The sequence below is a fragment of the Hemiscyllium ocellatum genome, chromosome 18 (assembly GCF_020745735.1).
Source record: "Hemiscyllium ocellatum isolate sHemOce1 chromosome 18, sHemOce1.pat.X.cur, whole genome shotgun sequence".
In the NCBI taxonomy this organism is placed as follows: Eukaryota; Metazoa; Chordata; class Chondrichthyes; order Orectolobiformes; family Hemiscylliidae; genus Hemiscyllium; species Hemiscyllium ocellatum.
In genome coordinates, this window is record NC_083418.1 from 43,012,637 (window position 1) to 43,026,339 (window position 13,703).

Below are 13,703 nucleotides of genomic sequence, written 5' to 3' on the forward strand. Positions count from 1 at the left end.
ATGGCTAACTTACTCAGTTCAAAGAAAATAATATAACTAGAGGATTTCATCGCATCCCTAGGTGAACATTCAATTCCACATCCTTTCTACACGACAAAAAGTCCCTGTTTCCATATCTGTAATGTCATCCATTTCAATTTGCCTCCAGCTAAGAATGTCATTCAGATCTTTGACAACTTCAAATTTAAGTTTTCCCATAGTCTCCTGTCAGCCTTTCTTTCACCCTCATTAAATTGCAGACATATAGGTTAAGATAAAGTAATTCTCACCTTTCGAGTTCTGCTGACTGACCAAAACTATAATTCTGAGACACAATGCTTTCACATCTCACCCATGTATTTTAATCACTTCATAGCTTTACTCCTTTCAGCCTTTGTGATATCCTCCAAACCAACTTTAACAACAAAAAAACTTGGGCCTTCAAAAGGAGTGAATGTTTGTGTACAAAATAGACAAACTTCCATGAGGAGGAAAGAAATTATCTCTAAATCTAGAACATGATAGATGACTTAAGGTGTAGAGATTAAAGAGATACAGAAGAATAGGCATATGACCAATATCTTAAATCCAGCATTGAATCAGGCTTCCATTTTTAAAAATGTGGAGGATTGAAGTTTAAAAAAAGGAAAATGAGAGGAGTTGGGACAGTACATGAGAATAGATAAGTAAAACAAATAAAATTTACTGCGCAGGAACAGGCTCTTCGGCCCTCTAAGCCTGAGCCGATCCAAATCCACTGTTTTAAACCTGTAGCCTAATTCCTAAGCAACTGTATCCCTATGCTCCCCACCTATTCTTGCATCTGTCCAGACACATCTTAAATGAATCTACCATGCCTGCCTCTACTACCTCTGCTGGCAATGCGTTCCAGGCACCTACCACCCTCCGTGTAAAGTACTTGCTGCATATATTCCCCCTTAAACTTTTCACCTGTCACCTTGAACACGTGCCCTCTCGTTATTGAATTCCTCACCCTGGAAAAAGCTTATCTCTATCTACCCTGTCTATACCCCTCATGATTTTGTAGATCTCAATCAGGTTCCCCCCTCAATCTCCTTTTTTCTAATGAAAACAATCCTAACCTATTCAACCTCTCTTCATAGCTCGCACCTTCCTTACCAGGCAACATCATCGTAAACCTTCTCTGCTCCCTCTCCAAAGCATCCACATCCTTTTGGTAATGTGGTGACCAGAACTGTACACAGTATTCTAAATGCAGCCAAACCAAAGTCCTGTACACTTTTTAACGTAACCTGCCAGCTCTTATACTCAGTATCCTGTCCGATGAAGGCAAGCATACCATATGACTTCTTGACCACTCTATCCACCTCTGCAACAATCTTCAGGGTACAATGGACCTGAACTCCCAGATCTCTCTACTCATCAACTTTTCCCAAGGCTCTTCCATTTACAGTATAATTTGCTCTAGTATTAGACTTCCCAAAATGCATCACCTCACATTTGCCTGGATTGAACTCCATCTGCCACTTCTTCGCCCAACTCTCCAGTCTATCTATATTCTCCTGTATTCTTTGACAGTCCCCTTTCTGCTACTCCACCAATCTTAGTGTCATCAGCAAACTTACTGATCAGATCAACAATGCCCTCTTCCAGATCATTTGTGTATATCACAAAGAGCAATGGCCTCAGCACTGATTCCTGTGGAACAGAACTGGTCACCTTTCTTCATTTAGAGAAACTCCCTTCAACTACTACTCTGTCTTCTGTTGCTCAACCAGTTCTTTATCCACCTTGCTAGAACACCCTGCACACCATGTGACTTCACCTTCTCCATTAATTTACCATGGGGAACCTTATCAAATGCCTTACAAAAGTCCATGTATATGACATCTACAGTCCTTCCTTCATCTATCAACTTGGTCACTTCCTCAAAGAACTCTACTAAGTTGGTAAGGCACAATCTACCTCACACAAAACCATGTTGCCTCTCACTGATAAGCCCATTCTTTTCCAAATATAAATAAATGTTATCCCTCAGTACCTTCTCCATCAACTTTTCCACCACTGACGTCAGAATCACTGGTCTGTAGTTATCTGGAATATCCCTACTACCCTTTTTGTACAGGTGGACAACATAAGCAACCCTCCAGTCCTCTGGCAACTCACCTGTGTGTAAGGATACTACAAAGATATCTGTCAGGGCCCCAGCTATTTCCTCTTTCACCTTCGTCAGCAACCTGGGTTAGATCCCATCTGGTCCTGGGGTATTTGTCCACTTTAATATGCTTTAGCCTACCCAACACATCTTCCCTCCTAATGTCAACATGATCCAGAGTAAACAAACTTCTATCTCTAATCTCAGCATTCATCACCTCCCATTCTTCAGTGAACACTGATGCAAAGTAATCAATGAGAATCTCATCCATTTTCACAGGTTCGGCACATAACCTTCCTTCCTTATCCTTAATGGACCAACACTTTTTCTGGTTACCCTCTTGCTCATTATAAGAATAAAGCTTTGGGATTCTCCTCAATTCTGCTCACTAAAGTTATTTCATGACCCCTTTTAGCCCGCTTGATTCCTCATTTAAGATTGGTCCTACTCTCCCGATATTCATCCAAGGACCGTTCTGTTCTTAGCTGCCTGGACCTTATGGATGTTTTCCTTTGCCTGTAGGCTAGTCACACGGTTTCTTCTGTCATCCATGGTTCGCGAATCTTGCCTTTCCTATCCCTTGTTTTTAAAGGGACATGCCTATCCCGCACTATCTTTAACCTATCTTTGAAAGCCTCCTACATATCAAATGTGGACTTTCCTTCAAATAGCTGTGTCCAATCCACATTTCCCAGCTCCTGAATAATTTAACTTTAATTGTCCTTGGCCCAGTTTAGTACTCATCCTTTTAAGACCACTCTCATCTTTGTCTATGAGTATTCTAAAACTTACAGAATTGTGGTCATTATTCCCAAAGAAATCCCCCACTGCAACTTCTACCACCTGGCCTGGCTCATTCCCCAACACCAGGTCCAATATGGTCCCTTCCTTTGTCGGACTATTGATATACTGCTCTACGAAACTTTCCTGGACGCTCCGTACAAATTTTGCCCATCCAGACGTCTGACACTAAGTGTATCCCAGTCAATGTTGGGAAAATTAAAATCTCCCATCACCACCACGATGGTGCCTCTATTTTTCCATAATCTGTTTACCTATTTGTATTCTACATCATGCTCACTGTTGGGATGGCTGTAATACAGCCCCACCAATGTAACTGCACCCTTCTTATTTCTCAGCTGTACCCATAGAGCCTCACTGCTCAAACCCTTCAGAGTCTCCTCCCTTAGCACAGCTGTGATATCATCCCTGACCAGCAGTGCAACTCCTTCTCCCCCTCTCCCCCTCCCCTCCCCACCCCACCCCCGGCTAGCACGTGGCACTGGTAGTAATCCTGAAATCACTACCTTTGAACTCCTCCTCTTTAATTTCTCTCCTAGCTCCCTGAATTCTACTTTCAGGACCTCATCTCATTTTTTACTTATATCATTGGTGCCAAAGTGCACGACGACAATTGGCTGTTCACCCTCCCCTTTCAGAATGCTTGGTGACATCTCTGACCCAAGCACCTGGGAAACAACATACCATCCGGGAGTCTCGTTTTCAGCCACATAACTGCCTATCTACTCCCCTTATAATAGAATCCCATTTGACTATGGCCCTACGGGTCTTTTTCCTGCCCTTCTGAACAGCAGTGCCCGCCACGGTGCCATGATTTTGGCAACTGCTGCCATCTCCCCCAACAGTATCCAAAACGGTATACCTGTTTTGGAGGGAGTTGACCGCAGGGGACACCTGCACTGCCTTCCTACTCTTTCTCTGCCTTTTGGTCACCTATTCACTGTCTCCCTCAGCAATTCTAACCTGCGGTGTAACCAATTCACTAAACGTGTTATCCATGATCTCTTCAGCATTGTGGATGCTCCACTGTGAGTCTATCTGAAAAGGTGAAACCTGAAAAGGAAACGGAGTAGTCTCAAAATGTAAATAATAAAAACTACAATTGATTTAGGACTAAAATGGTGATTTTTTTTAGTGTTTCTAAAGAGGACCTTTCTGAGGAATGAAATTAAATCTTTGTACTAAAGATGCTGCTGCCAGTATTACAATAAATAAGGCCATTATGGAGAAGTAGGATAGGATAAAAATACAGAAAGGGAACTTAAAAGGTCAGCAACAATCCACATAAAATTCATACAGCTGGGGAATGTGAGGGAAGTGAGAGTGAACATTATACAGTTTGTATCCATCATCATCCAATCTATCTTGATAATGGAAATGGCTCCAGTGATACGGAAAATTTAAAATGGAGTTTTAATTTCTATTTGATACTTGAGGAATAGAAACTGTAAGGTTACCTCATTTGAAACCAATGGGAGAAATTACATGTCTTGTTGCAACAGAAAGTATCCAGCCAAGTTGTTTGGATGTACTGAAAAGGTAACCAGACAGAGGCCTCCACAATCAAGAGAAACTAACTAAAGTTTTACTTCCTGAGAATAGCTGCAGCTGAGAAATATTCTGTATATGATTGGCTTGTAGGGGTTCCTACAGAAGTAAGTAACAGACCACTGTCTAAGGTCTTTCTGCTGAAGGTAAAATGGAGGTCTATTCAGTTATCGGACCCTCCTAGCACCTCAAATGTATGTGCATATAGTATTGTATGTGCAAGAGAGGAGGTTTTTTTTGTTTATTTTTGGCTAGAGTCAAGTTACATGTTTTCTTTGTTTCCTTGATTTGCTATTGTACAGAACCAAATTGCATTTTTGACTATATCCACTTTATTCATTATAAATATCTTTGTATATTTTGAAGTACAAAAAGTAATATTTAAGATTAATGTGTCAAGAGAATTCTTGGGAATTAAGAAATAAACCTGACTACATTAAAATATGGTTTATATCCAAGTATGTAAGGTTGGTGCTTATTTCTTCTATATACAATGAAGTTTAATTTGTTTAACACATGAAATCTAGTGGCACAGGTGTCTTGGTTTAAAAAAAACGTTTGGCTTGTTTTTAAAAATATTAGTGATTTCTAACAGGATCATAGCATTTTCAAAACGCAATTGAAGAAACACTTGAAAAAGAAAAAAGATGACAGGACCTTGAGGAAAGGGCGAGGATTGAAACTATTGCTATCACTTGCGTCATCATGGTTTTGTGAAAGGAAAATCGTATTTGATTAGTTTATTAGGGTTCGCTAAGAAAGTAACAAGTAAGGTGGGTGAAGGGGAACCGGTAGATGTGATGCTTTTGGTTTCCAAATGGCATCCAATAAGATACCACAACAAAAAGTTATTAAACAAAATAAGAGCTCATTATTATGATATCACATTAGCTTGGATGAAGCTTTCATTCATTAACAGAAAACTGTAGGGATAAAATGGGTAATTTTGGGTTGGCAAGCAGTAACTAATGGAATGGCTCCGGGATCAACTATTTCTGACCTATTTTAATTATTTGGACGAAAGCACCTATGGTTGCTATATTTGCTAATGAACAAAGCTAAGTTGAAAAGTAAATTGTTCAAAGGACAAAAATAATCTACAATGAGATCTATGTAAATTAAATAAATAGGCAAAATATTGTTGGATGGAATATAATGTGGGAGAATGTAAACTTGTCCATTTTGATAACAAGAATAGAAGAGCAGTATATTTAATTGAAGGGATATTGCAGAGCTGTGTGTTAGAGGGATCTGTGTGTCCTGGTATATGAATTATAAAAAGCTAATATGCAGGTAGAAGTGATTAGGAAGGAAAATTTGAGTTCATTCCAAAGGGAATCGATTGTAAGAGCAGGAACTGTTGCTGTAGGTATACTGATAAGACTGCATTTGGAGTACTGTGAGCAATTTTGGTTGTCTTATTTGAAAAAGGATATAACTTTATTAGAAACAGTTTAGACAAGGTTCAGTCAATAAATTCCTGAGATGAAGCAATATAAAGCACAAGCAGCAGCCTGGGCCTGTACTCAGAGTTCAAAAGAATAAGTAATCCTATTGAAACTTATACAGTCTTGAGGAGACTTGAAAGGGTATATATTAGGAGAATGATTAAACTTTTTGGGATGGTTTACAACAATGGCAAACAGTTCTAAAAATGTGTCTTCCATTTAAGACTTTTTTTTCCTTCCTCCTTATTCTGTGGAATCCTATTCCCCAGATAATGGGACTAAATATCATTTTTCTTTATTGACATCTCCCTTTAGGCTTTTCTCAAGGGCTATGTTTTATTCTAACTAAAATTAAATTTTTAAGCAAGGCTGACACATAACAATATTTCTGTATTGGTGTAGAATTATGGGGTATTTGGACTCTCACAAGCATCATTAGAACAATTAACAATATCTTCAATTATCTAGTGTCCAAACTTGCAGGGAGAACATGAATTTGTTAGACACCACAGTATTTAAATTTGTAAAAGATAACAGGCATGAGATTTAAAAAAATCTTTTTTTCCCCAAAATAGCACTTCTGTACATGAAAAGCCATCACACTAAACACATCTTCTACAGATTAGTCAGGTTAATGCAAATGCATTTCCATCATACATACAAAGGTGGAACATTTTAACTAGGCAGTTATAACTCTCTTGACTGCACCTGAGAGTTCACTGTTGGATTTTAAATTTAACAATTCACTGTGTTTAGTATAATAAGATCCATGACAGCTTTTCCATGTATAGTAACTCTTGAACTTACGTTGCCCTAAATTTAGGGTGACACGGTGGCTCAGTGGTTAGCACTGCTGCCTCACAGCACCAGGAACCTGGGCTCGATTCCTGCCTTGGACGACTGTCTATGAGTCTCCTCCGGGTGCTCTGGTTTCCTCCCACAATCCAAAGATGTGCAGGTTAGGTGAATTGGCCAAGCTAAATTGTCCATAGTGTGAGGTACATTAGTCAGGGATAAATGTAGGGGAATGGGTCTGGGTAGATTACTCTTCAGAGGGTTGGTGTGGACTTGTTGGGCCAAGGAGCCTGTTTTTATACTGTAAAGAATCAAATCTAAAAAATAATGAGACATTCATTTGCAAGGAATTCATTATCTCAGTAACTTGAAATGTTGAGCTGTGGAGGTCTGTGACCAGTGGTTTTCCTTAAGGATCAGAGTTGGGACCTCTGTTTGTAATATATATAAGTGATTTGTATGAAAATGTGAGTCTGATTAATAGGTTTGCAGGCTAAATAAAAATTGATAGTGTGCGTATGGTGAGGAAGGATATCATAGGATGCAGCAGGATATAAAGCAGCTGGAGAGCAGGTGAAGAAGCGGTAGATAGATGAGGGCTAGGCTTGGTTTAATCCAGACAAGTGATAGGTGATATATTTGGGAGATCAAATTGCAAGATGAAAGTATACTATAAGTAGGTGGATCCTCAGGAGCATTTAAGAGATCTTAAGAGTCCAAGTCCATAGCTCCCTGAAAGTGACAGTACAAGTAGATAAGGTGGTAAAGAAATCATACGGCATGTTTGGCTTTGGCGAGGCCATTCTTGGATTATTGTGCACAGTTCTGATCACTGCAGAAGAACGTGAATACTCTGAAGAGGGTGCAAAAGCAGTTTACCAGGATGTTGCCTGGATTGGAGTGTATTATCTATAAGCAAAGATTAGACAAACTTGGATTAGTTCTGGGGTAGGCTGAGGGGTCTACCTGATAGAAATAAGTAAAATTATGAGGGGCATGGATAGGGTGAGTAGTCAATTTCTTCCTCAGGGTGGAAATGTCAAATAACAGGACTCCGGAGAGTTGGTGTGGACCGGTTGGGCCGAAGGACCTGTTTCTACACTGTAGGGAATTTAATCAAATGTCTGGCAGCCTTCTTCTCCGTCCATAAACCCTCCTGAAACCAGTGTTTGCTCCCACTACTCATGACCTCCTCTAGGTGACAGTTCTCACCAGATTAAACTAAAGACCCACAACCTGGTCAATGCCCAGTTCACACTGTAAACTTATGCTATAAATTCTGTGTCTTACAATCTTATTCTCCACAATCACCTGATGAGGGAGCAGTGCTCTGAAAGCTAGTGCTTTCAAATAAACCTGTTGGACTATAATCTGGTGTTGTGTGATTTTTAACGTTGTGCACTATTTTTTGAGCATTGCCAGAAAGCTGAGTCATTGAATAATTAAAGTTAAATAGATTTTTGATCGACAAGGGTTAAGTGGGATAGGCAGGAAAGCAGACTTGAGGTCTCAATTGAACTAGTCACGATCTTATCAACTGCTGGAACAAGGTCAAGAGTACACATAGTCAACCACTGCTCTTAATGTGCGTGTTCTTGAATGTCAAATAATAGACACAACTTGATGAGCCAAATGGCTTTCTGTGTTATACCAATCCACATTCTGATTGTTGCCAATTATTTACTGATAAATGGATCAGACTTAAAGTTTCTAAATGCTGAAGCTCAGTTCTAATGCTGCGTAGTATGTTAGTTGAAAACTACTTTAGTGATGTACATACTTTATAATTTATATTCACAAATAAATATGCTCCTAAGTTTTCCCTACACATTCAAAAATAGGCAACACATCCAAATACACGTAAGTTGTACGGCTGATGTAGTTTAATTATTCCTCTGTTCTGTTTCAGAATTTTGCAGATATCAGGTGTAAATGTATTTGTCCGCCATACAAAGACAATGCTGGCCACATTTATAGTAAAAATATATCGCAGAAAGATTGGTAAGTAGACTTGTCTCAATATTGAATACCTGCTACTCCTCATTAGTCTTTTCATGAATTTTCCTTCAAAAGTTTGTGTGACTGCCTCCGTCAATAAAAGGAGAAGGTCTAAGAGTAACTCAGGTCGATGAATTTTGAACGTTCTTGTGTGGAGTATTTAGCCAAACTCACTAGTTCCGACTGCAAGACTTTCCTTTGACGTGTCCATTTAATCACTGAACCAGAAATTTGTTTTTAATAACAGTACCGAAAGTAATATGTTAAAATATAAAACAAATAAAAGATAGAATTCATGAAACCGACTCAAAGAAAGGTTATTATGATGACTTCATACTTTGCTGGAAGCTCCTCATGGATGTCAGTTTGAAAATCTGTGCCCTGTCAATGTTGTTTTGAATAGCGTAAAGGGTGTCGCTTTACAGTTGTTTAATCCAACATTAATATTCCTGTCGTTCTTGAGGGGAAATATCTAGAATGTTTTGGCCTTATGAATGAAAGGCTGCTCAATTGGATGTTGTTGAAATATTTTAGTCAGACTAACAATTATCTTGTAAATAAGTTAGTTTAGCATAGATTCTCCTTATTTAAAGAGGAGACAAGTGAATTTACCATTACAGTCTGAGTCTAATGTGGAGTATGGTAATGTAGCGGTACTGAAACTGGACTAGAATAGACGTCTGGACTCTGTAATGTAGAAATGGGAGTTGAAACTCCATGAGTTTGAAAATTTGAATTTACTTTTTCTTCCTAAAAGTGAAGATGATGCTGTCAGATAGTTGTAAAAACACGCTGGTTCATCAAGGAAACTCAAACCTTATTTCCTTGAGGTGAAAAGATCTAGAAATTTCTATTAAAGCTGTCCAATTTATCACACCAGTCACACATCAATGTGAATGACTCCTAATTGCAACCTAAAGTTCCGAGTAAGAATTGGTACTATTGCTAAGAATCAGTATTTTGGGAGTACCTTCAGCACTTCACTGCAGCGGTTTGTGGAGAAAATGGGGGAGATACGAAATGAGTATTTTGCATCAGTATTTACTGTGGAAAAGGATATGGAAGATATAGACTGTAGGGAAATAGATGGTGTCATCTTGCAAAATGTCCATATTACAGAGAAGGAACTGCTGGATGTCTTGAAACAGGTAAAGGCGGATAAATCCCCAGGACCTGATCAGGTGTACCCTATGACTCTGTGGGAAGCTAGAGAAGTGATTGCTGGGCCTCTTGCTGAGATATTTGTATCATCGATAGTCACAGGTGAGCTGCCGGAAGACTGGAGATTGGCAAACGTGATGCTACTGTTTAAGAAGGCGATAAAGACAAGCCAGGGAACTATGGACCTATGAGCCTGATATCAGTGGTGGGCAGGTTGTTGGAGGGAATCCTGAGGGACAGGATGTGCATGTATTTGGAAAGGCAAGGACTGATTAGGGATAGTCAACATGGCTTTGTGCGTGGGAAATCATGTCTCACCAATTGATTGAGTTTTTTGAGGAAGTAATAAAGAGGATTGATGAGAGCAGAGTGTTAGATGTGATCTATATGGACTTCAGTAAGGTGTTCAACAAGGTTCCCCATGGGAAATTGGCAAGGTTAGATCTCACGGATTACAGGGAGAACTAGTCATTTGGATACAGAACTGGCTCAAAGGTAGAAGACAGGGGATCGTGATGGAGGGTTGTTTTTCATACTGGAGGCCTGTGACCAGTGGAGTGCCACAAGGATCGGTGCTGGGCCCTCTACTTTTTGTCATTTACATAAATGATTTGGATGCAAACATAAGAGGCACAGTTAGTAAGTTTGCAGATGACACCAAAATTGGAGGTGTAGTGGACAGCGAAGAGGGTTACCTCAGTTTACAACAGGATCTTGTCCAGATGAGCCAATGGCTTGAGAAATGGCAGATGGAGTTTAAATCCGATAAATGCGAGGTGCTGCATTTTGGGAAAGCAAATCTTAGCAGGACTCATACACTTAATGATAAGGTCCTAGAGAGTGTTGCTGAACAAAGAGACCTTGGAGTGCAGGTTCATAGCTCCTTGAAAGTGGAGTCGCCTTCTTCACTACCTTATCTACCTGCGTTTGGTATGCTTTCCTTTATTGGTCAGAGTATTGAGTACAGGAGTTGGGAGGTCATGTTGCGGCAGTACAGAACATTGATTAGGCCACTGTTGGAATATTGCATGCAATTCTGGTCTCCTTCTGATTGGAAAGATGTTGTGATACTTGAAATGGTTCAGGAAAAACTTACAGGGATGTTGCCAGGGTTAATATGGAGAGGCTGAACAGGTGGGGCTGTTTTCCCTTGAGCGTCGGAGGCTGAGGGGTGACCTTATAGAGGTTTATAAAATTATGAGGGGCATGGATAGGGTAAATACGCAAAGTCTTTTCCCTGGGGTTAGGGAGTCCAGAACTCGAGGGCATAGGTTTAGAAAAGAGACCTACGGGGCAACCTTTTCACACACAGGGTTGTACGTGTATGGAAATAAACTGCCAGAGGACATGGTGGAGGATGGTACAATTGCAGCATTCAAGAGGCATTTGGATGGGTATATGAATAGGAAGGGTTTGGAGGATATGGGTCGGATGCTGGCGCTGGCAGGTGGGACTAGGTTGGGTTGGGATGTCTGGTCGGCGTGGATGGGTTGGACCGAAGGATCTGTTTCCATGCTGTATACACCTCTGTGACTATGACTCTATGATAATTGTCAATTTTGGTAACACGTCCATATTCTCAAGAAGACTTTTTTTAAAAAATCAATCCAAAGGTTTTTAATCCAGTGCAATTAAAAACATTGGCTAGATCTTTGCTTTTAGCATCTGGCACTTCAGATGGGTAACAAAAGCCAACAGTGTCTCAACTGTGTGCCTCAGAAACAATTGCACCAATGTACCATTTCCTTTTTTCTACCACCATTAAATCATTAATTTTCTAAACCTACTTACAGTTAATGAAATAAAAACAAATTATTACAAATACACAGATCTGAAGCATTTGTGAAATGAGAGTTAATGTTTCAGTCATGACTTTTCGTCAGAATTGAATAAGTAAGAGATGGGAAAAAGAAATCTATCACAACAAATTAAATAGAGATAATATAAATCTTGTTTGAAGGGCAAAATTTCTTTAAGATGGGCATTCCTGGAAGAGAAATGGTGGTGAATTAAACACTAATCTAAAAGCAAAATACAGCATGAATGTGAATCTGGCATATCCTTTTAAAGATTTCTTGATAATTTTTCTACAGAAAGGACTTGGAAAAGATTATTTTAAATGTTGCGTTTTAAGGCATGGTGCAGGGCCTCTCAAATCGAGACTTACAGCACTGGCAATGGCTGCAGTGACTAACAGCTGTGAAAGAGTTTTAAATCCTTGGATTTTTTATTAAATGGTGCCTGCCTTACTAACCAATCTTTGAGGTATGATTCTTGCTCCAAAAAACCCATTCAAAGGATATGTTTATTTTTTAAATCTCAAAATTAAAATCTTTGAAACACCTTCCTGTCCCAGAGTTCTTACTGTGGGTCATGGCAATTCTCAAGCTTTGAACGGACATCATGTTGGGAATTTGTTTTAAGAAGCACAAGCTTAATGTTTGCAGATGTTTCAGAAAATGGCCCTGAGAAGGTGAGTAACCCTGATGCTGCTGACGTAGTGTTGATGCTATTGGAGTGTCAATGATCTCATTTTTGCCTGTGAATAGACAAAGATAATAAATATGCAGACACAAGCAGATTTTTGAAACAGGAAAACTGAAAGCACTGAGCCTGCTTAAAATGTTATGCAATAGGTAAATTCAGAAATGTTGGAAATTAATTTGTTGAATTCAAATCAAATGGCCCACTGGTTGGGAAGTTCAGCATGTTCATTATATTATTGCATGAAGACGAGTTGGGGTGTTTGAACTTACTGAATCTGATAATAACAGCTATTACAAATATATTCATTCCCTATGAAATAAAGCTAATTTTTTACTATTAAACATTCTCATCTATGTCCATTTTTTGAGATTAAGATAATAGATATGTGGAAGTAGTTATTTATTTTGGGTTACAGGGAGGTACTATTGTTACCCAAGGTTATGTTACTGGAGGAACATTAAGGCCAAGACGTAAGCAGATGATGTGAACGCCTGATATCAGTAATTCTGATTAGGTATTTGTGGCAGGCAAAAACTTGTAATGGGATGATTAAATGGAAATAATTAATGTCATTTTGTTCTTTCAAGTCTGTTCCATTTCTTTGCATTTTAAGAACACTAAATGTAGTGTCCTGGCTCCTTTTTGATCAAATTTCTGCAAGAAAATATTTTGTTTGCCCACCTGGTACACTTGCTTAATAATCTTTGAAGTGAAAATCTACTGTAGCTTTAGTTTTCCACAACACATTTGTAAATGTGACCATTAGATGGTGCTATTGTATAGAGCTTGCCAATCAAAAAATGCTAATTTAAAGTAGTTATGAATTCTGTAAAAATATGTGTATCTATCTAAATGAATATACAAATACTTTTGCACCCTTTTCCCTGCAATCCCATAACTCCCTTGCTGCCAGCTTCTTCCATGAATAAAGTGAATGATGGGAGCTGGTGGTCCAGAGGTGTAATGCACATCAGGTCTTAATTTGGGCCCACTTCATATTTGAGGTAATGGATTATCACTGTTAGGATTGATGAGTGTTAGTATTCTTAGTATGTGGTTTCAACATTGTGTAAGAGATTACATGTTTTAAAAATCTCTATTTATCTGGCCTATGGACTGAAAGAGAAACAAATGGACATTGTTTCATGTGCACCAGTAAGCTGCAAATAACTCCTTATATTCTCTTCTTTATAAAAACAATGTCACAGTAGGACAATGTTAAGACAATTTGTTCCCCCACTTGGGTATCTTCAGGTTAAATTTTGCCTAGAGGCAGAATTTTGGCTTTCAATTTGTGCTTAATTGTTTTGGGTTCATGAGAGTTCTGTGTATTAAAAAGGCCTTTGATT

At 39.0% G+C, this 13,703-nt stretch overlaps 1 protein-coding gene across 1 annotated transcript in view; it reads left to right on the plus strand.

Moving 5' to 3' along the window:
* The window catches only part of tmem9b (TMEM9 domain family, member B), an 86,335-nt gene that overhangs the window by 19,114 nt on the left and 53,518 nt on the right, over positions 1 to 13,703 (plus strand). The window contains exon 2 of the mRNA XM_060838504.1: positions 8,618 to 8,709. Coding sequence (XP_060694487.1) covers positions 8,618 to 8,709 — 92 coding nt within the window. The remainder of the gene's footprint in view (positions 1 to 8,617; positions 8,710 to 13,703) is intronic.